At 40.1% G+C, this 16,541-nt stretch overlaps 1 protein-coding gene across 10 annotated transcripts in view; it reads right to left on the bottom strand.

The window, feature by feature from the left end:
- ATF7IP (activating transcription factor 7 interacting protein) overlaps positions 1-16,541 on the bottom strand; it is a 99,613-nt gene that overhangs the window by 32,114 nt on the left and 50,958 nt on the right. For all 10 annotated transcript variants that reach the window (XM_087968220.1, XM_026694606.2, XM_087968221.1 and 7 more), the window contains 4 exons: positions 12,075-12,152; positions 10,153-10,295; positions 4,434-4,571; positions 2,849-2,914 (listed from right to left, as the gene is read on the bottom strand). In XM_087968220.1, the coding sequence (XP_087824346.1) occupies positions 2,849-2,914; positions 4,434-4,571; positions 10,153-10,295; positions 12,075-12,152 (425 nt within the window). The remainder of the gene's footprint in view (positions 1-2,848; positions 2,915-4,433; positions 4,572-10,152; positions 10,296-12,074; positions 12,153-16,541) is intronic.

Below are 16,541 nucleotides of genomic sequence, written 5' to 3'. Positions count from 1 at the left end.
GTTTCGATGAAGTCTCATTCATCATCTTCAGGCTTCTGTCTTCAGCTCTGTGCTTCTCAGAGTGATGTGAGCTTGCAGCTGCTTCTTCCTTTTAACTGCTAGTGGGGGTGTGATATATAGACTGGCCCATTCACCCACTCTGGCATGCTGCAGACCCCGACAGTCAAGCAATTTCAGTTGGCAAGCTTCAGGAAAAGGACTTTCTCTGTTGTGGCTCCTGCTTTTTGGAACATTATACCCCTAAGGTGACATTGGCTCTCATCCTCCTGACCTTCTGTAAGGATCTGAAGACCTGGCTCTATCAGATGGCTTGGGGCCCCAACAGGGGAGCATCACATTGGAGGTGATTGATGAATTAAGAGGCAATCCCACCTCCCCCGTGCATCCTATTTATTTATCTATTTATTTATTTGATTTGTCAATCGCTTACAAGATAATAGGTATAAGTATAAACATGAGTAAGAATACAGGAAATAGGTATGAATAAATGGGGACAAAAGGACCGGGACGGTAGGCATGATGGTGCACTTATGCACGCCCTTACAGACCTCTTAGGAATGGAGTGAGGTCAATAGTGGATAGTTTGAGGTTAAAGGAGTGGGGGTTACAGGATGTAACAACAGAGTCAGGTAGTACATTCCAGGCACTGACCACTCTGTTGCTGAAGTTGTATTTTCTGCAATTGAGTTTGAAGCGGTTTACATTGAGCTTGTATCTGTTGTGTGCTCTTGTATTGTTGTGGTTGAAGCTGAAGTAGTCATTGACTGGTAGGACATTGTAGCAGATAATTTTGTGTGCTACGCTTATGTTTAACTGTAGGTGGCATAGTTCAAGATTGTCCAAGCCCCAAATCTCAAGCCTGGTGATATAGGGTATTATGTTGCAAGCAGAGGAATGTAATAATCTTCTAGCAAAATACTTCTGGACATGTAATTGTATTAATGTCCAATATACAGTGCGGATTCCAGACTGATAATCTGTATTTGAGTATTGATCTAGCTAAAGTTTTGTATGTTCTAGTTAGCAACTCAATATTTCTGGAGGAGAAGCTTTGTAAGATTAGATTTACAACTTTTAACGCCTTTTTTGGCAATGCTGTTACAGTGAGCTTTGGCGCTTAGGTCATTTGATATGAGAACTCCAAGGTCCTTGACAGAGTGAGGATCATCAGCGAGGTCATATCCACCTAGTTTGTATTTGGTGTACTGATTTTTTTTACCAATGTGTAGAACAGAGCATTTGTTGGTCAAGATTTGGAGTTGCCAATTGTTTGACCATTCAGACACATAATCAAGGTCGCTTTGAAAGACAGTAGCATTGTCGGTGGTGTTGAATAGTTTTATGTCATCTGCAAATAAGGTGATCGCAAAGGTCATTTATATAAAGAGTGTGGGTCCTCTAGAACAGGGGTCCCCAACCGCCGGTCCGCGGACCGGTACCGGGCCGCGGAACAAGCCTTACCGGGCCGCTGGTTGCTGGGCGCCGCCATCTTTTTTTTGGAAAGCTCACCGAAGCGCTGTTTCGTCATAAAAAGATGAGCGGCGCCAGCGCTCGTGAGCTTTTCCGGGTAGAAAGCCATTTCTACCCGAAAAGCTCACCAGAAGCGCATGCCGCTTATCTTTTATGACGAAACAGCGCCCGTGACGCCACCGAAGCGCTGTTTCGTCATAAAAAGATGGCGGCGCCCAGTTGACGCCGGCACCGGGCCGCGGCGCCCAGCTGATGTCGGAACCGGGCAGGCGTGCGAAAGGTTGGGGATCCCTGCTCTAGAATGCTGCCTTGGGGGACACCGCTGTTAACTGGAGCAGGGTTTGATATAGCGCTCCCTATTTTTACTATTTGTTGCCTGTTTGACAGGAACGCAGTAATCCACTTATGATAAGAGTTTAGTTTTAACAGTAGTTTGTCATGTACCATTGAATCAAAGGCTTTGCAGAAGTCTATGTAAATTGTGTCTATAGCTTTACCCTGGTCAAGTAGAGTAGTCCATATGTTTTTGCAGTGTAGTAGTTGTAGGTTGCAGGACAATTTTTTCCTGAAACTAAATTGTTTTTTGGAGAGTAGGTTGTTTGACTCTAAGTGGAGTCCTGCTCCCTTTCTTCCCATCTTTGAACTATAATTTTATCTTTCTAATTCCATTCTTATTGTTTTATAAATATTTTATCTTTTTATGTTTTTTATTGCTTTTAATGATGTAAACTGCTGAGAATTTCTTTGAAATTAGACAGGTAGCAAACCAATCAAACAAATAAATGAATGTGTAAATAAGGCCACATTACTTGCTGTCCAGGGCTGCATTTGGACCACAGGCCACAGGTTGGATATGCCTAGTTTAATGGTTTAAAAACTAAAATCAAATTAAACTAACATGTTTGAAAGTAATTTTGCAGCCAGAGCTTAATTTTAATCAAGAATAAATTTTAGGGTAGAATATTTAATCCTTTAATTTCCCTCTAGAAAACTCAGTAGATCAGAGGAGTTATAGTGTACTAGTTAAATATTGTAGATATTAACAAGTGACCACACACACTAATCTGTCAGTTACAGCTAAACATTCAATGAAAACTTCTTAGGGCATTCATCTTACTCCAACTGGGAAACCCCAAAAGATTTTTTATCTCATTTCAATTTAGAAATACAAGTCCACAAATTTATGTGTATCCATTAACTTCTCCAAGTTAACACATACATTTGTAATTATACAAAAGAATGCATCTCATTCCATTGTAGTATTTTAGCTAAGATCACACATGAATAAGGTACTGGTATACTAAAAATTGCATTGTTACTAATAACAGTTTTGAGTTTAATAGTCAATCAACAATATAATAAAAACTTCTGTTCTTACTTCTGGTTTTTTCTTTGAGTCCTCTCTAGCTGCTCCAAAACGTTTTGTCAATCTTGCAATTTTAGCCTCAAAAGGAAAACAAAAATGAAACATAGTCTCAATAAATTAATGATATAGTTCAGTTTTATAGTATTGGTTTCATCAAGAAAAACTAGAAAGGTTTTTTTTTATGTGGTTTTACTTCTATCTACTTCAGAAGAAAGTCATGCTACAATGAGAGGCATTAGTCATAACACTGTTCCATCTAACTATTCCCTACACAGCAATTTTATTAACCTGAATGGAAAAGGAGACTATTTTCTCTGGATGAACAAATACAGGTAGTCCTCGAGTTACAACCGTAATGGAGCCTGCCCATTACAGCCTTAATGTTAAGTGAATTATATTCAATAAATGAGTCCCATCCCTGCTCTCCCCAAAGTATTTATTAATCAAATGCATGGGTTGTTTTAAGTGCTCATTGAGTGTCTCAAGAGTGGGGAAGACTATGTAGGAACAAGACCATCTGCCTCTGGCCACCCAAGACCTCCCTCCCCCCACCTACCGAGATATCTCATGCTCCGCTTCCTATCTCTTGGGGTCCCCATAGCTGCATGGGTCTTCTCTGCACCAACTCTGTATCACCAATTGCTCACTATATGTTCAAAGAGTTCCAGACCTCAAGATGTCAGGGTAAGAAAGGAAAACAGGCTGGACTACTTGGAATAAAAGCAACCATCTTTTTCTCAGACTCTGATGAAGCTATTTTCCTTCTGTCGCTAGATGGTAACCTTCCCACCCACCCCACCATTAGCTCCACTAGTCTTACACTAGAAGAATTAATGGTGGGAGAGGGAAAGCATACAGCCAACGGCAAACCTCGACTTCCTACAAACTGTCAGTAGAGGCTACAGCAGAGTCAGTGAAGGTGTCCAAACTTCTGGCAACACAGAGTGAGCTGAATCCATCAGGAAAGGGGCAGGCAAGTGTTGATGCCACCAAATTAGAACTATCAGAATGAATATGAGTCAGAAAAGTATAACCAATATTATCCATGTAATATCTTGCAAATCTGTCAATAGTCTTAATATTATCTCCAAAAATACCTTTTCCAATCAAAATCCTGGCTGATTTTGCAAACTTTTCTCCTTTCTTTTTACAGATTTCCCTGTAGATTGCATGTTTATGTGCCATATTCTTTTCTGTCTAAATAGTAAAGTGTTTCTTGTGATACATTGTTCTTCACAATCAACTGTGGTTCCATTTAGTGCAAGGCATTTGAATGAGAGGTTTCTACTTGTTGAATAGAAAGTCACATTTGAGAGCTGAATGAAAGAGGGTTAACTGAAAAATGTCCTTGAACCTATTCAGCTATTCTAGTTTTATGTTAACAAAGTAAATAGTGGATGTGATATTATTTTTTCTTATGCAATCAGCTAGCATAAAATGAACAGTAGGTTTAATTTTGAAACAAGGGACAAAAACCCTGCAAATACAAATGGGGATATTTCTCTGAGGAAAATATTCTTTAATTAACAGGAGTCTTGCATTTTAATATTGGAAGAAAAATAACTCTATTAAATCTCAGTCATATAAGCATAGATACCTGTAATTCTGTAATGATGGTTTTGTGTCTCTTATTGCATTCAATTTTATCTACTCTACTTTTCAAATTTTCTAGAGTTTTATCAAACAAAGCACATTCGATGGCACTAAATTTCTCTTCTAGAAAACGATGGATGACCTGTAAAAATATAAATGAAAAAGTAGCTAATTAAGATTAAATTTTGTTTTAAATGTTATCATTAAAATGTGTTTCATATTAACATTTATGAAAAAATGAAATAAAATTAATTTACACTTTTATTTAATGATTATACACTGCTCAAAAAAATAAAGGGAACACTTAAACAACACAATGTAACTCCAAGTCAATCACACTTCTGTGAAATCAAACTGTCCACTTAGGTAGCAACACTGAATGACAATCAATTTCACATGCTGTTGTGCAAATGGAATAGACAACAGGTGGAAAGCACAGGCAGTTACCAAGACATCCCCAATAAAGGAGTGGTTCTGCAGGTGGTGAGCACAGACCACTTCTCCGTTCCTATGCTTTCTGGCTGATGGTTTGGTCGCTTTTGAATGCTGGTGGTGCTGTCACTCTAGTGGTAGCATGAGCGTAGTGTCCAGAGCATGGAGGCTCTACCAGGAGACAAGTTAGTACATCAGGAGACATGGAGGAGGCCGTAGGAGTGCAACAACCCAGCATCAGGACCGCTACCTCCGCCTTTGTGCAAGGAGGGACAGGAGGAGCACTGCCAGAGCCCTGCAAAATGACCTCCAGTGGGCCACAAATGTGCATGTGGCTGCTCAAACGGTCAGAAACAGACTCCATGAGGGTGGTATGAGGGCCCGACGTCCACAGGTGGGGGTTGTGCTTTCAGCCCAACACCATACCATGCAGGACGTTTAGCATTTGCCAGAGAACACCAAGATTGGCAAATTCGCCACTGGTGCCCTGTGCTTTTCACAGATGAAAGCAGGTTCACACTGAGCACATGTGACAGATGTGACAGGGTCTGGAGATGCCGTGGAAAATGTTTTGCTGTCTGCAACATCCTCCAGCATGACCGGTTTGACAGTGGGTCAGTAATGGTGTGGGGTGGCATTTCTTTAGGGGGCCGCAGAGCCCTCCATGTGCTCGCCAGAGGTAGCCTGACTGCCATTCAGTACTGAGATGAGATCCTCCAACCCCTTGTGAGACCATATGCTGGTGCTGTTGGCCCTGGGTTCCTCCTAATGCACGACAATGCTAGACCTCATGTGGCTGGAGTGTGTCAGCAGTTTCTGCAAGACGAAGGCATTGATGCTATGGACTGGCCCGCCCGTTCCCCAGACCTGAATCCAATTGAGCACATCTGGGACATTATGTCTCGCTCCATCCACCAACACCATGTTGCACCAGACTGTCCAGGAGTTGGGGGATGTTTTAGTCCAGGTGCGGGAGGACATCCCTCAGGAGACCATCCGCCACCTCATCAGGAGCCCAGGCATTGTAGGGAGGTCATACAGGCACGTGGAGGCCACACACACTACTGACGCTCATTTTGACTTGTTTTAAGGACATTACATCAAAGTTGGATCAGCTTGTAGTGTTTTTTTCCACTTTAATTTTGAGTGTAACTCCAAATCCAGACTTCCATGGGTTGCTAAATTTGATTTCCATTGATAATTTTTGTGTGATTTTGTTGTCAGCACATTCAACTATGTAATGAACAAAGTATTTAATAAGAATATTTCATTCATTCAGATCTAGGATGTCTTATTTTTGTGTTCCTTTTATTTTTTTGAGCAATTTATATAGTTATCTATGAAAAACAAATCTTGAATATATTTGCATTGATTTAGTGAATTCTATTTTCAATTCACACCCTCACTTATTAGCACGTCTTAAGTGAAGATCAGCAAATGTTTAAAATATTTGTTTGACTGACTTTTTTCATGGTACTATCCAGGCCTATATAAAATTACTCTTAATGGAAGAATTTAGATTGCAAGTTCTGCTTACTAAAGACTAGTTATTTAAAAATAGCTAAAGTGTTAAGTTACCACATGGTGGTATTTTCCATTGTCTTTAAAATTGAAATACACATCTAACTGAAAAACATGTCCCTGAAATCAATGAAACAAATAACTGAAATTGAACCATTCATATCTGTTTCCAAAAACCATTTGAATATATATATTCATATAAAGATATAAATGTATCTTCTAAAAATCTAAATGCTTTCCTTTTTTGCTCTCTGCAGCTATGCAATTAGACACTAAAAAGGTTGTGTGAACTTTTCATCATATAATATGTTAATTTCACACATGTACTAATAAAACAAGATTATGCTGTTATTTTTAATTTATATACACATATTTTTCAATAATTTATTAAGGATTATATTAAACAGATAAAACAGCTATAAAAGCCAAACACAAAAATACATAAAAAAAGAAAATACTTAAAAAGTGCAGAAAAAAAAATTGTCCACAAAAAAAGAAAGAAAAGGAAAAAAAAGAAACTTCTTCATGGCTGCTTCATGGCCAGCAAGTACATTCAACATTAACAACTTTTCACTGTTTCTTAAAATATAACCAAACAAAAACAACTTCTTTCTCTACCACATACCATTTTCTTTCAACTACAATTGAGCCCAAAATTTCTGTTGCTAAACAAAGACAGCTAAGTGAGCTTTGCTTCATTTTACAACATTTCTTGCCCCAATTGTTAAGTGAATCACTGCAGTTCTTAAGTTAGTATCATGATTAAGTGAATGGCTTTCCCACTGACTTTGTCAGAAGGGTGCAAAAGGTGATCACATGATCCAGAATACAGCAACCATCATAAATGTATGCCAGTAGGCAAGCATCTAAATTTTGATCATGTGGCCACAGGGATACTGCAATGATCATGTGAAAAATGGTCATGTCACTTTTTTCAGTGCTATTATAACTTTGAACATTTGCTAAACGAATTGTTGTGTTACCTGTAAACCTCTTTCTAAATCCTCAGCTAATCTAATTAATCAACAGAGATCCAGTAAAAGTTAACAGAAATACATAACATAAATATATAATTCCACTATTTAAAACCTAATTCCCAAATCCCTATCTTTAATAATCAAAATCTAATTCCAATTAACAAGTAAACATTACCAAAAAAATTCAGAATTATGAAGCATTATTAGAGGTAGTGTCCCCTTATTTTATGTTAAAGTAATAACAGCTATTGCAAACCAATCCATTATACCAAATTGAACATTCCCCTGAAGAAAACTGTAGTCAAAATAACTATTAAAAATCACCAGAGACAGTAGCCCATTATTTAATCATAATCAAGTAAGATAATTTTTGCATTTTTTCTTCCTTCTCCCAGAAAACCTTATGTTCCATACCTAAAATTCTTACTTTTGTTTTCTTCTATGGTCCCTCGTTCTTCTTTCAAAATTCTTATTTTTATCCATGTCCATTTCTAATTTCCTTGTAATCAATTCTAGCAAATCTCTTATATTCTAATTTAAAAGGAATCTGTTTTGATAGACTGTAATTTCTTTTCAATGTTGGCAACTTTAAATACTCAAAGAGCCACAAAGGTCCTAACCAGAAAGAAGCCCCCCATTAAATTCTGGAGCCGACTGGAAGTCCGGTTCCCCCACCATGGTGTCTCCTAGCATGGTGTCCTTTTTCCTCTACCTTTCCAAAAGCCCTACCAATTGTGGAGCCAACCAGCAATGGAGTCACAGCAGAGGGATGAAAGAGCCACATACAGCTCCAGAGCCGCAGGTTGCTGACCCTTGTCCTATACCAAAGGGAGTCAAAACGGGACAATCTTAATCTTTATTCTGCTATCTTGTCTTCCTGGCCTTGAATGAAATTTTGGTAAAAGTCTTTATATTTCTTCTCCAAGGTCAACTACCAGGTTTCTCATAAAACACGACTCAACCCAAAAATTTCCACCAGAAATGAGTCTTTGTGAGACTTGTCGCGCCAGTGAAGCCTCTTGGAGCAGGATGAATTGCAGGATCCCAAGGACTCATTTCTTGCACAGACTTTGGGGGAGGGAAAGTCTTCTACTGCTTTCCTTCTGTGCAGCCAAAAGCAGAAGTAATAGATACCCTGGGAAAATCCCAAAACAATCTGCAGGAAAATCCCCCACCCGCATTTTCCTACTGATCAATCAATCTTTATTTGGGATTGCAGGATACCATCTCTCTCTCTCTCTCTCACTTTCCCTCCCCCCCGCTCTCATAGTGAAGGAATGTAGCCTTGGAGGAGTTGGGGATGTGTGAAGGACCTGTTCGTGTGTCTTTGTGTATGCGAGAAAGAGTACATCACCGCCAGCCCTCCGAGGTTATATCAGATCTCTTTTTCTCTCCCCACTCCCAGTGGCAGTGATGGAACTTCAGTGCCTGACTGGAGGGGAGCCAGGCGCAGCACTCTTTTTGGCCACGAAAGAAGCCTGGGGGTCAGGCGAGCCGTTTTTTCAGGGGTAAAAAGAAAATATGTCCCTTGCCTTATTTTCTAAGAAACATGGTATGTGGTTCTCTATATGAATATGTTAATTTAGGGCTTGCAGAATTTGTTGGGTCAGTGTGGGTTGTGGAGGTTTGTTGTTGAATTAGGAGATCATTAGGTTTACTTGGAGCGGGAGGGTGGCATGGTGGCAACAGCTGTTCTCAGAACTGGTACAGCACAAAATCTTGAGAATAACCTTCTGAAAGACCAGGAAAGTGGAGTTGCCTGGTGGCCTGCAAATGAATGGGATCTAGTCAGGCCATATATGTGGCTGTAGGTCATGGCTGCTAATGTAGCAACAGGGACAACAGCACATAAGAATTTATACTACTGATGTTGATCATCTTTTTGATGGTGTGGTTCTGTCTCTGAAGCACCACCTCTCTTGTACACTCTTTGGTAACATGGTAGCAGCAGCAATTCAGAATTCCTTGCTCAGGTAACAACAGCAGCAGTGTGGAAAAGTGCTTGCTCTGGACTAAATTTCAACAATGGAGAGTGCTGGTGATTAAATGAGGCCTGGTTTTGGTTTTCTGGAATACATGAAATTTACTCTTAATCCCTTAATAAACAAGCTTTGGTTAGTCCAGTCAAAACTATACCTTCTTTAATCTCGATTAGGGATGGGTAATTAATTTTTGATTAATCAATTAGGTATATCCTGATGGCATAGTGGTTAGAATGCAGTATTGCAGACTAACTCTGACCACAATCTGAAGTTTGATCCTGATGTGCTTGAGGTTGACTCAATGTTCCATTGTTTTAAAGTTGCTAAAATAAGACCCAGACTGTTGTGGGGAATATGTTGACGTTGTAAACTACTCAGATGGTGTTGAAAAGCATTATGGAGTGGTATATAAGTCTAAGTGCTATTGCTATTTATTTTCCCAAGGGACACCTGAAAAATTGGGACGGTTGTGGATGGCCACTCCACCTCTGCCACAGCCCTTCACACCACTGCCGCAGGCTGGAAAGGGACAACAACAACAACAACAACAACAAGCTCAGATCTCATGGGTAAAAAGGAAATAATGGGTTTGTTATTCAGCCAATAAGTTAAAGAAATACAGCTTAGGCAAGAACAATGGAAAGTAAGTATTTCCTAAATAGTTTTCTTCTTTATAAAAGCATAATCCTGCCAAACATTTATTTTCAAGATTAAGGATTTTAAAATTTTAATATAGTTGGAGCAAACAGAAAATATTTTAAATTAAAAGGCAAATTACCTACAATGCACAAATCAAGAACGTCATATTTACCTTTTCAAGTTTCTGATGAACATCTCCTTTGGTTGTAATTTTTACTTCAAATTCTGCTTCAAAATCTCCTAGATATCTTCGGCGTTTAGAATGAATACTATCCATATCCTCTGATTTAGAACGCTTTCTTCTCGATGCCTCACCTAAAATTTATTTTGATTTTTTATAGAGACTTCTTAGTTGACCTTTTCAAGACCATGATTCTCTCAACAACAAAAAACCCTCAAGAAATTCAGCTTCACCAAAATTTGAGAAAAAGGAATTTTAAAAGGGGTGCGATGCTCCATTAAAATTCAATGGGAAACGATGTATATTTTTCTGTTCATAATAAATTTAAAAAAATCAATAATTCTCAACCATGAGTGTGCAATGTATGAGATTAATTTTTAAAATATATGCTTACAAAAATTAAGATAGCAACTTTGAAAATAGTCGCAATTATTCCATCACATTGAGCAAACTGGTGGCAAGATGTGACCTCTTTGGTTCACTAGGAACAATGTGAATATGAATCAGGCATGATGTTACTAGGCTTCTTAAAAGGCTAATATCATAGCAAGAAAATCTGGTAGCATCTTGCAGATGAAATAAGTCAGTGGCAGAACACCCATTTTGCATCTAGGAAAGTCTCCAAATAGGACTGGAAAACCTCCTGGAACAATTCTCTCATTTAAGTGTTTATCTGCATGTATGTATTTCATTTCATGTATTTCATTATGACCCCAATTTATTCATTTTGTTATTTGTTGCATATGTAGTTCCATTGGCTCTGAGCCATACATATAGCACTGCCAGCTTTATGTAGGCAAAATGCACTAGTGAAAGAATACAGAAAAAAGTATGAATAACTCATTCCTACTGGTGCATTCTGACCTTCCTCATTTATCTTCCTCATTTATCAGCTGTAAGACTCAAATCCAGGAAGCCTCCACTGGCACTTGCATAACAATTCCCAATGGGAAGCCAAATGGGTTGCTGAACACCCAGATTTAAGAATGCATATAAATGACCCCACAAAAGGTGCCATGAACTACCATGTCAATAACTGACAATCCTGAATAGGATTTGTATCTCACATGGTGTCTGCCAGGACTCTCTGAATACCTGGAGCATAGTAGCCTCCCCTCATTGTGACTGTGGGGTCCCACATCACAACTGTAGATCACACTGTGACCAACTGTAAGCTGAGGACATACACTGGTCCAGTATCTGACTTTTTAAAAATAAACAATAATGCACTTCAATGGTTAGATGGTAATTGAACATAGATCTTTTTAAATTGTTATATTTATTGTGTTTTGTTAATCTAGATGAAATATTAATATATTAATATATCTTGGTAATCCACATATGATATATGCTAAATATTTGTTGCCAATCCTGAATCATATACATGCACATGCAGTACTCTGGTATAAGATTTAGCATGATCTAGGGATTCAGTAGTGGTAAGGCAGCTAAATAATTTGAGAACTAAAGTGAACTTGAAAATAAATGTGCCTTCCTAGTAATTTTAATATTTGACAAAACGAATGGCAGCTCAATCCTATGAAAAACTTTTAACACATTGATGATGTATTTTTCTGCATTTTAAGCATATTGTATGCAACCATGAAATTTCACATAGTAGATAATTCAAGTGACAGGATGGCTATCAGTAGAAAAAATAAAAAATAGGACTACCCAAAAATGAAGTAGCGATTTTAACATAGAATCCTAATGCTTCAAAACATATAGAATTATAAAACATGATTTGAAGGTAGCACAGGGGAAGGAAATGAGGAAGAAACAAGTGAATTCATTTAGTCATTGTTAATAGAGTACACACACACAAAAATCATTTTGAAGTATAGCCAACATACAAAAATACAGCAACATAATTCCTGCAAGCAGTATGAATTTCTTATTTTTGCTATACGTACATTTTTCTGGAGGTTTCTCCTCCTTGTTGGGCTCCTTTTCTTCTATGTGATTCAGTTCTTTTTTTTCTTCTCTGTCTTCTGTGAGAAAAACCAATTGTTTTTTATATTTATAGGCAAAGTCACTGTACCCCAGATTATTATTTATAAACATATATACAATAAATTGAATCTCAGAAAATCTTAAGATAAAATACCTTAATGCACATTTAAAATACCACATCTTCTAATGCTGTATACCTGTACAATTATTAGAAGGCAAGCCAATAGTGCCTTCTGACCAATGATGTGATTCAAGTAATTCAAACTGGTTCTCCCTCATTACCACCTGGGTAGGCATGGCTTGGGGGGGTTTGTCATATGGCTAAATGGGCATGGCCAACTCAACATCACTCTGGTGCAGGTGGCCAAAGCAGTGATGGCCGTAGCCTTAGTGCGGGAGTAAAGTGCCCTGTATTTGCCTTTGCACAGCAACAGCATTCCACTTTCGTCGCGTTACATTTGCTCTCAAGGCAGCCCTCGTCTCCTGCCACTTCAAGCTCGGAGCTGTAAGCCACATCCGGAAAGCACTGCGGCAGAAAGAGGTGGCCAAGTCTGATTCTCTGGCACCTCATCTCTTGCTGGGTCTCACTGCCCGACAGGGCTTTTAAAAAGATTTTTTCAGTAGGTAATGGTGGGCAACTACTTCCGGCATTTGTTGGTGCAGCTAGGCATGCTTCAGTCACTCAGGAAGATGTGCAACCTGCTCTCCGCCCTGAGACACTGGCCTGCCATGTTCACTGCCACTGCCTCATGATCTGCCTGCTGACCTGGTTGTGGCTGATGCCACCGCTGTTGCCAGGGGTGAGCAGGCCAGGGTCACATTGTGGCTTCATGTCGTAATGGGCTCCAGGAGGAGGAGGGGACCCTGTCTCCCCCATTGTGAAGCACGCTAAATTTCACGGTGCTGCACAAGGCGCTGTGAGAGCAGTGGGCAGGCCACTTCGGTCATAAGGCGGGAACAGCAGCGGTGATAATGGCACAGATGGGGTCAATGGGCAGGCCATGAGGCGGCAGCTGGGCTGGGTCAGTGAGCAGGCCATGAGGCAGTGGTAGCGAACATGGCAGGCCAGTGTCTTGAGCAGGAGATCGCATATCTCCCTGAGCAACCGAGGCATGCCCAGGTGTACCAACAAAGGCTAGAAGTAGTTGCCCGCTGTTTCCTGCTGCAAAAATCTTTTTAAAAACCCGACTATTGGGCAGCGAGACCCAGCAAGAGATGAGGCACTGGAGAATCAGACCCGTCCACTTCTCTCCAATGCAATGCTGCCCATACACAGCTTACAGCTACAAACTCAAAACAGCAATAGGCAAAGGCTGCCTTGAGCGCAAATGCACCACAATGAAGGCGTAATGCTGTTGCTGTGCAAAGGCAAGTACAGGGTGCTTTGCTCCCACACTAAGGCTCTGGCTAAAGCCACTTCGGCTGCCCTACTCTATGGTGATTTCCATCCCCCCCCCCAGTGAGTCTCCCTCCCCTGCCTTACCTTCTCAGGCCATGTGGGGCATGACTGAGAGGGAAGGGGCCAGACCAGCCAATGGTAGGATCAGCCGGTTTGCTGAATTGCACAAAAAGTTAACCAGTTTGAACCATCTGAATCCCACCACTGCTTCTGGCCCTTTTCCAATTTTGTGACATTAGAACTTGTACAATCCAAATTTCTATGATGAGCCATTCAAGTCACAAATTGTCATCCTGCTACTACAGCAGGCTTCATCAAAGTTGAGGCTAGAGTGTAGGTGACCATACTCAACTGTTGGCTCAGACTATTTGTTTCCCTTTGACCGTGTCACATTAACTATAAGCAATGATTTTCAATCCACATGGAAACAGGCAATGGCAACTACAATCTCACCCCTAGGCCTCTCTCCAAGTCATACATGAAATATGATCAGGCCAAAGCAGTCATTGAACTCAAATTCTTTTTCACCATCAAGTTTCCACCCTGCTTTAGAAAAGGAGCCAAGCAGCTGGACATCAATACATCTAAATTTGTCCATTTCAAATCTCTGGCGTAACTTGGTAGCAGAGGAGGACCAATCCCAATCATCCTCAGACAAAGTGGCTCAACCAGATATTAAAATGCTGAAGAAATAAGTTTCAAAATCTCAAGTACTAGGATATTTGCTTTCATATTTGAAGTTCACATGCACCCCAATCATCTACAGAATTCAGCCATTTAGAGCTACTGTATGGGAGGCAGCTTTGGTAAGTGCTAGATACAATAAAGAAGAGTTGAACTAAAAAAAAAAAGGAGGTCCAAAGAAGGTACAGAGGGCTACATTGCAAAAGCTAAGACAAATAACACAAGAACAGTTTGGCTATCCCAAAGCCGGGCGCCCCTTGCAATCACAGAAACCGCACCAGCCTTGCCTTTTGTATGGGTCCCCTAGGCGAAAGGCAATTGCAGAAGCTGCACTTCTGCCTGCTACCCGATTGGCTGGAGCTATTTGTCCCATGCAGTCAAAGGCCCAGGTCAAACAGTATCTGGGCAAATTGGTAGGGATGAAGGGCGGACGGCCAGGGGCCCATTGGTTGTGAAGAATGGCTGGGGGAGGGCCAGCGGAGATGGAAAGCTGTCTGTTAATGGGCTTAGGTAGGTGGCTGAGGGCGAAGGAGGGGCAGTCAAAGGTCTGTGTCTAAATGTTCCATTCCGAGGAGGAACAATGCTTTTACTTCTATTAACCAGGAATGCAAACTTCACACAAAATGATATTCAAAGCTGATGGCAGAATGGTGCTGTAAACCACAAAGTACACTTGTACTTAAGAGGAATTTGAAAGGGTATTTACAGGTAGTGCTTGACTTACATTCATTTAGTGACTGTTCAGTTACAAATGCAGCATAAAAAAGATGCAAATGCAGCATAAAAAAGCATCAGATCTGTAGAAGCAGGGGCTACCACATTTCCTTCAGGGAATAGGTTGAATAAGATTGTCCACATTGAAATTTATTCCAAAGAAATAGCTAGCACAAGCATTAAAAGATGCCAATATAGTAATATCAAATATAAGAACCAGCTCACTACAAGAAACAAACCAACTAATGTACAGCACAACTGCAGTTATAACTGAATAGCTGGGATGCAAAATCAACAAAAACAGATCTTCTGATCTTTGAATACAGATCCCACAGTTCCACTACTCATGAAGCCATGAATATGCCTACAAACTGCAAACACTCCAACAAATCTGCTTATCTGTTGCCTTAGGTTTTTGTCTAGAAAAAGCTGAAGCTGTAGCAATCATGAAGAAACAGTTGTAGTCCAGCTACCAGTAATATTTCATGTGCTCATTTGAACACACAGTCCGTTCTTCCTTCAACAATACTTCTATCTCTTCTCCTTTAAAGGCCGTTAATTTGGACATCATGGCTGTTCCTATTTCATTAATACTGCAAGTATTGGTAACCATTATACTTGATCTGAGTGGAGAGTACATTAGTGTTCATTAATGTGAGGGATGTTTTAGCTTTGTCCAGCTCCATCTGCTCAATTATTTCAATTAAGACATTCAGAAGGGAACACAGACATCCATGGCACACCCTGTAGGAAGCATCATTGTAATTCTTTCAGACAATAGCCATTGGGTTGCTAGGATACAATTCCACGTAGAGTGATTTGTTGACTTACAAAGCATATCTCAGAATGTGTTAGCATTTAACTCTTAAAGGGAGGCAAGGCTTGCATGTTTTCATCCAAAAACTGGTCCACTCCCCATCTAAACTCAAAGAGGAAGTGGACTCTGTCTGTGTATCTCATGACTCTTTTCAGTATCCCAAACAAATATTGAAATATCTTCATTACTGTAGATATTTAGGGTTAAGAACCCTCTTTCTATTTGTAGCACTTTCAGGATAGTTACCTTCTTTTCTAAGTATCTTTTCTTGTATCCCTTGAAACCTTTTGCTCTGGTGGAAGATGTCAAAGTGGAGGATGGGAAAGCGTGGTTTTCTGCCCTCTCTTCCTGATTGTCTGGAGCAGCCTACTCAAACTTGCATGTAAATTTGTTCTGGAAATTTTCTTATTAAGAGGTGTATTTGCTGGAGCTCCCATGACTGTTGGGGCAGAATTTCAGTTTTCTGCTGCCATTCTGGCAACAGAAGGTAATCCATGTTGTTTGTGGCCTGGAGAGGTTGGTTGTTACTGTACTCTCTTTGCTGGATCTGGCTGCCCATTGTTTGTGCTAATACATTGACTGGTTGTTAGACAGTCATTGATAATTACTCTTGTTGGTACCATGCCTTGTCTGATGCAGGAAAAACTGTTCCAAGTGGTCCTCAGTCCTAATATATTACACACAGACTTGTTGCTGGATTTCCTCATTGTTACTTTGCTAAGTCTTATATGGAGCCTGTCACTTTATGCTTGGTCTGACCCTTGTGAACAGCAAATCAAGCTGTTTCATCCTCGGCCTAGGTGTGTTCTTTGG

This window comes from Notechis scutatus, chromosome 6 (genome assembly GCF_049901735.1).
Source record: "Notechis scutatus isolate UNSWTSFEM ecotype Mainland chromosome 6, rNotScu1.2, whole genome shotgun sequence".
Classification (NCBI taxonomy): domain Eukaryota; kingdom Metazoa; phylum Chordata; class Lepidosauria; order Squamata; family Elapidae; genus Notechis; species Notechis scutatus.
The sequence above is the reverse complement of the archived record's forward strand: the minus strand, read 5'-3'. Positions and strand labels throughout refer to the sequence as shown.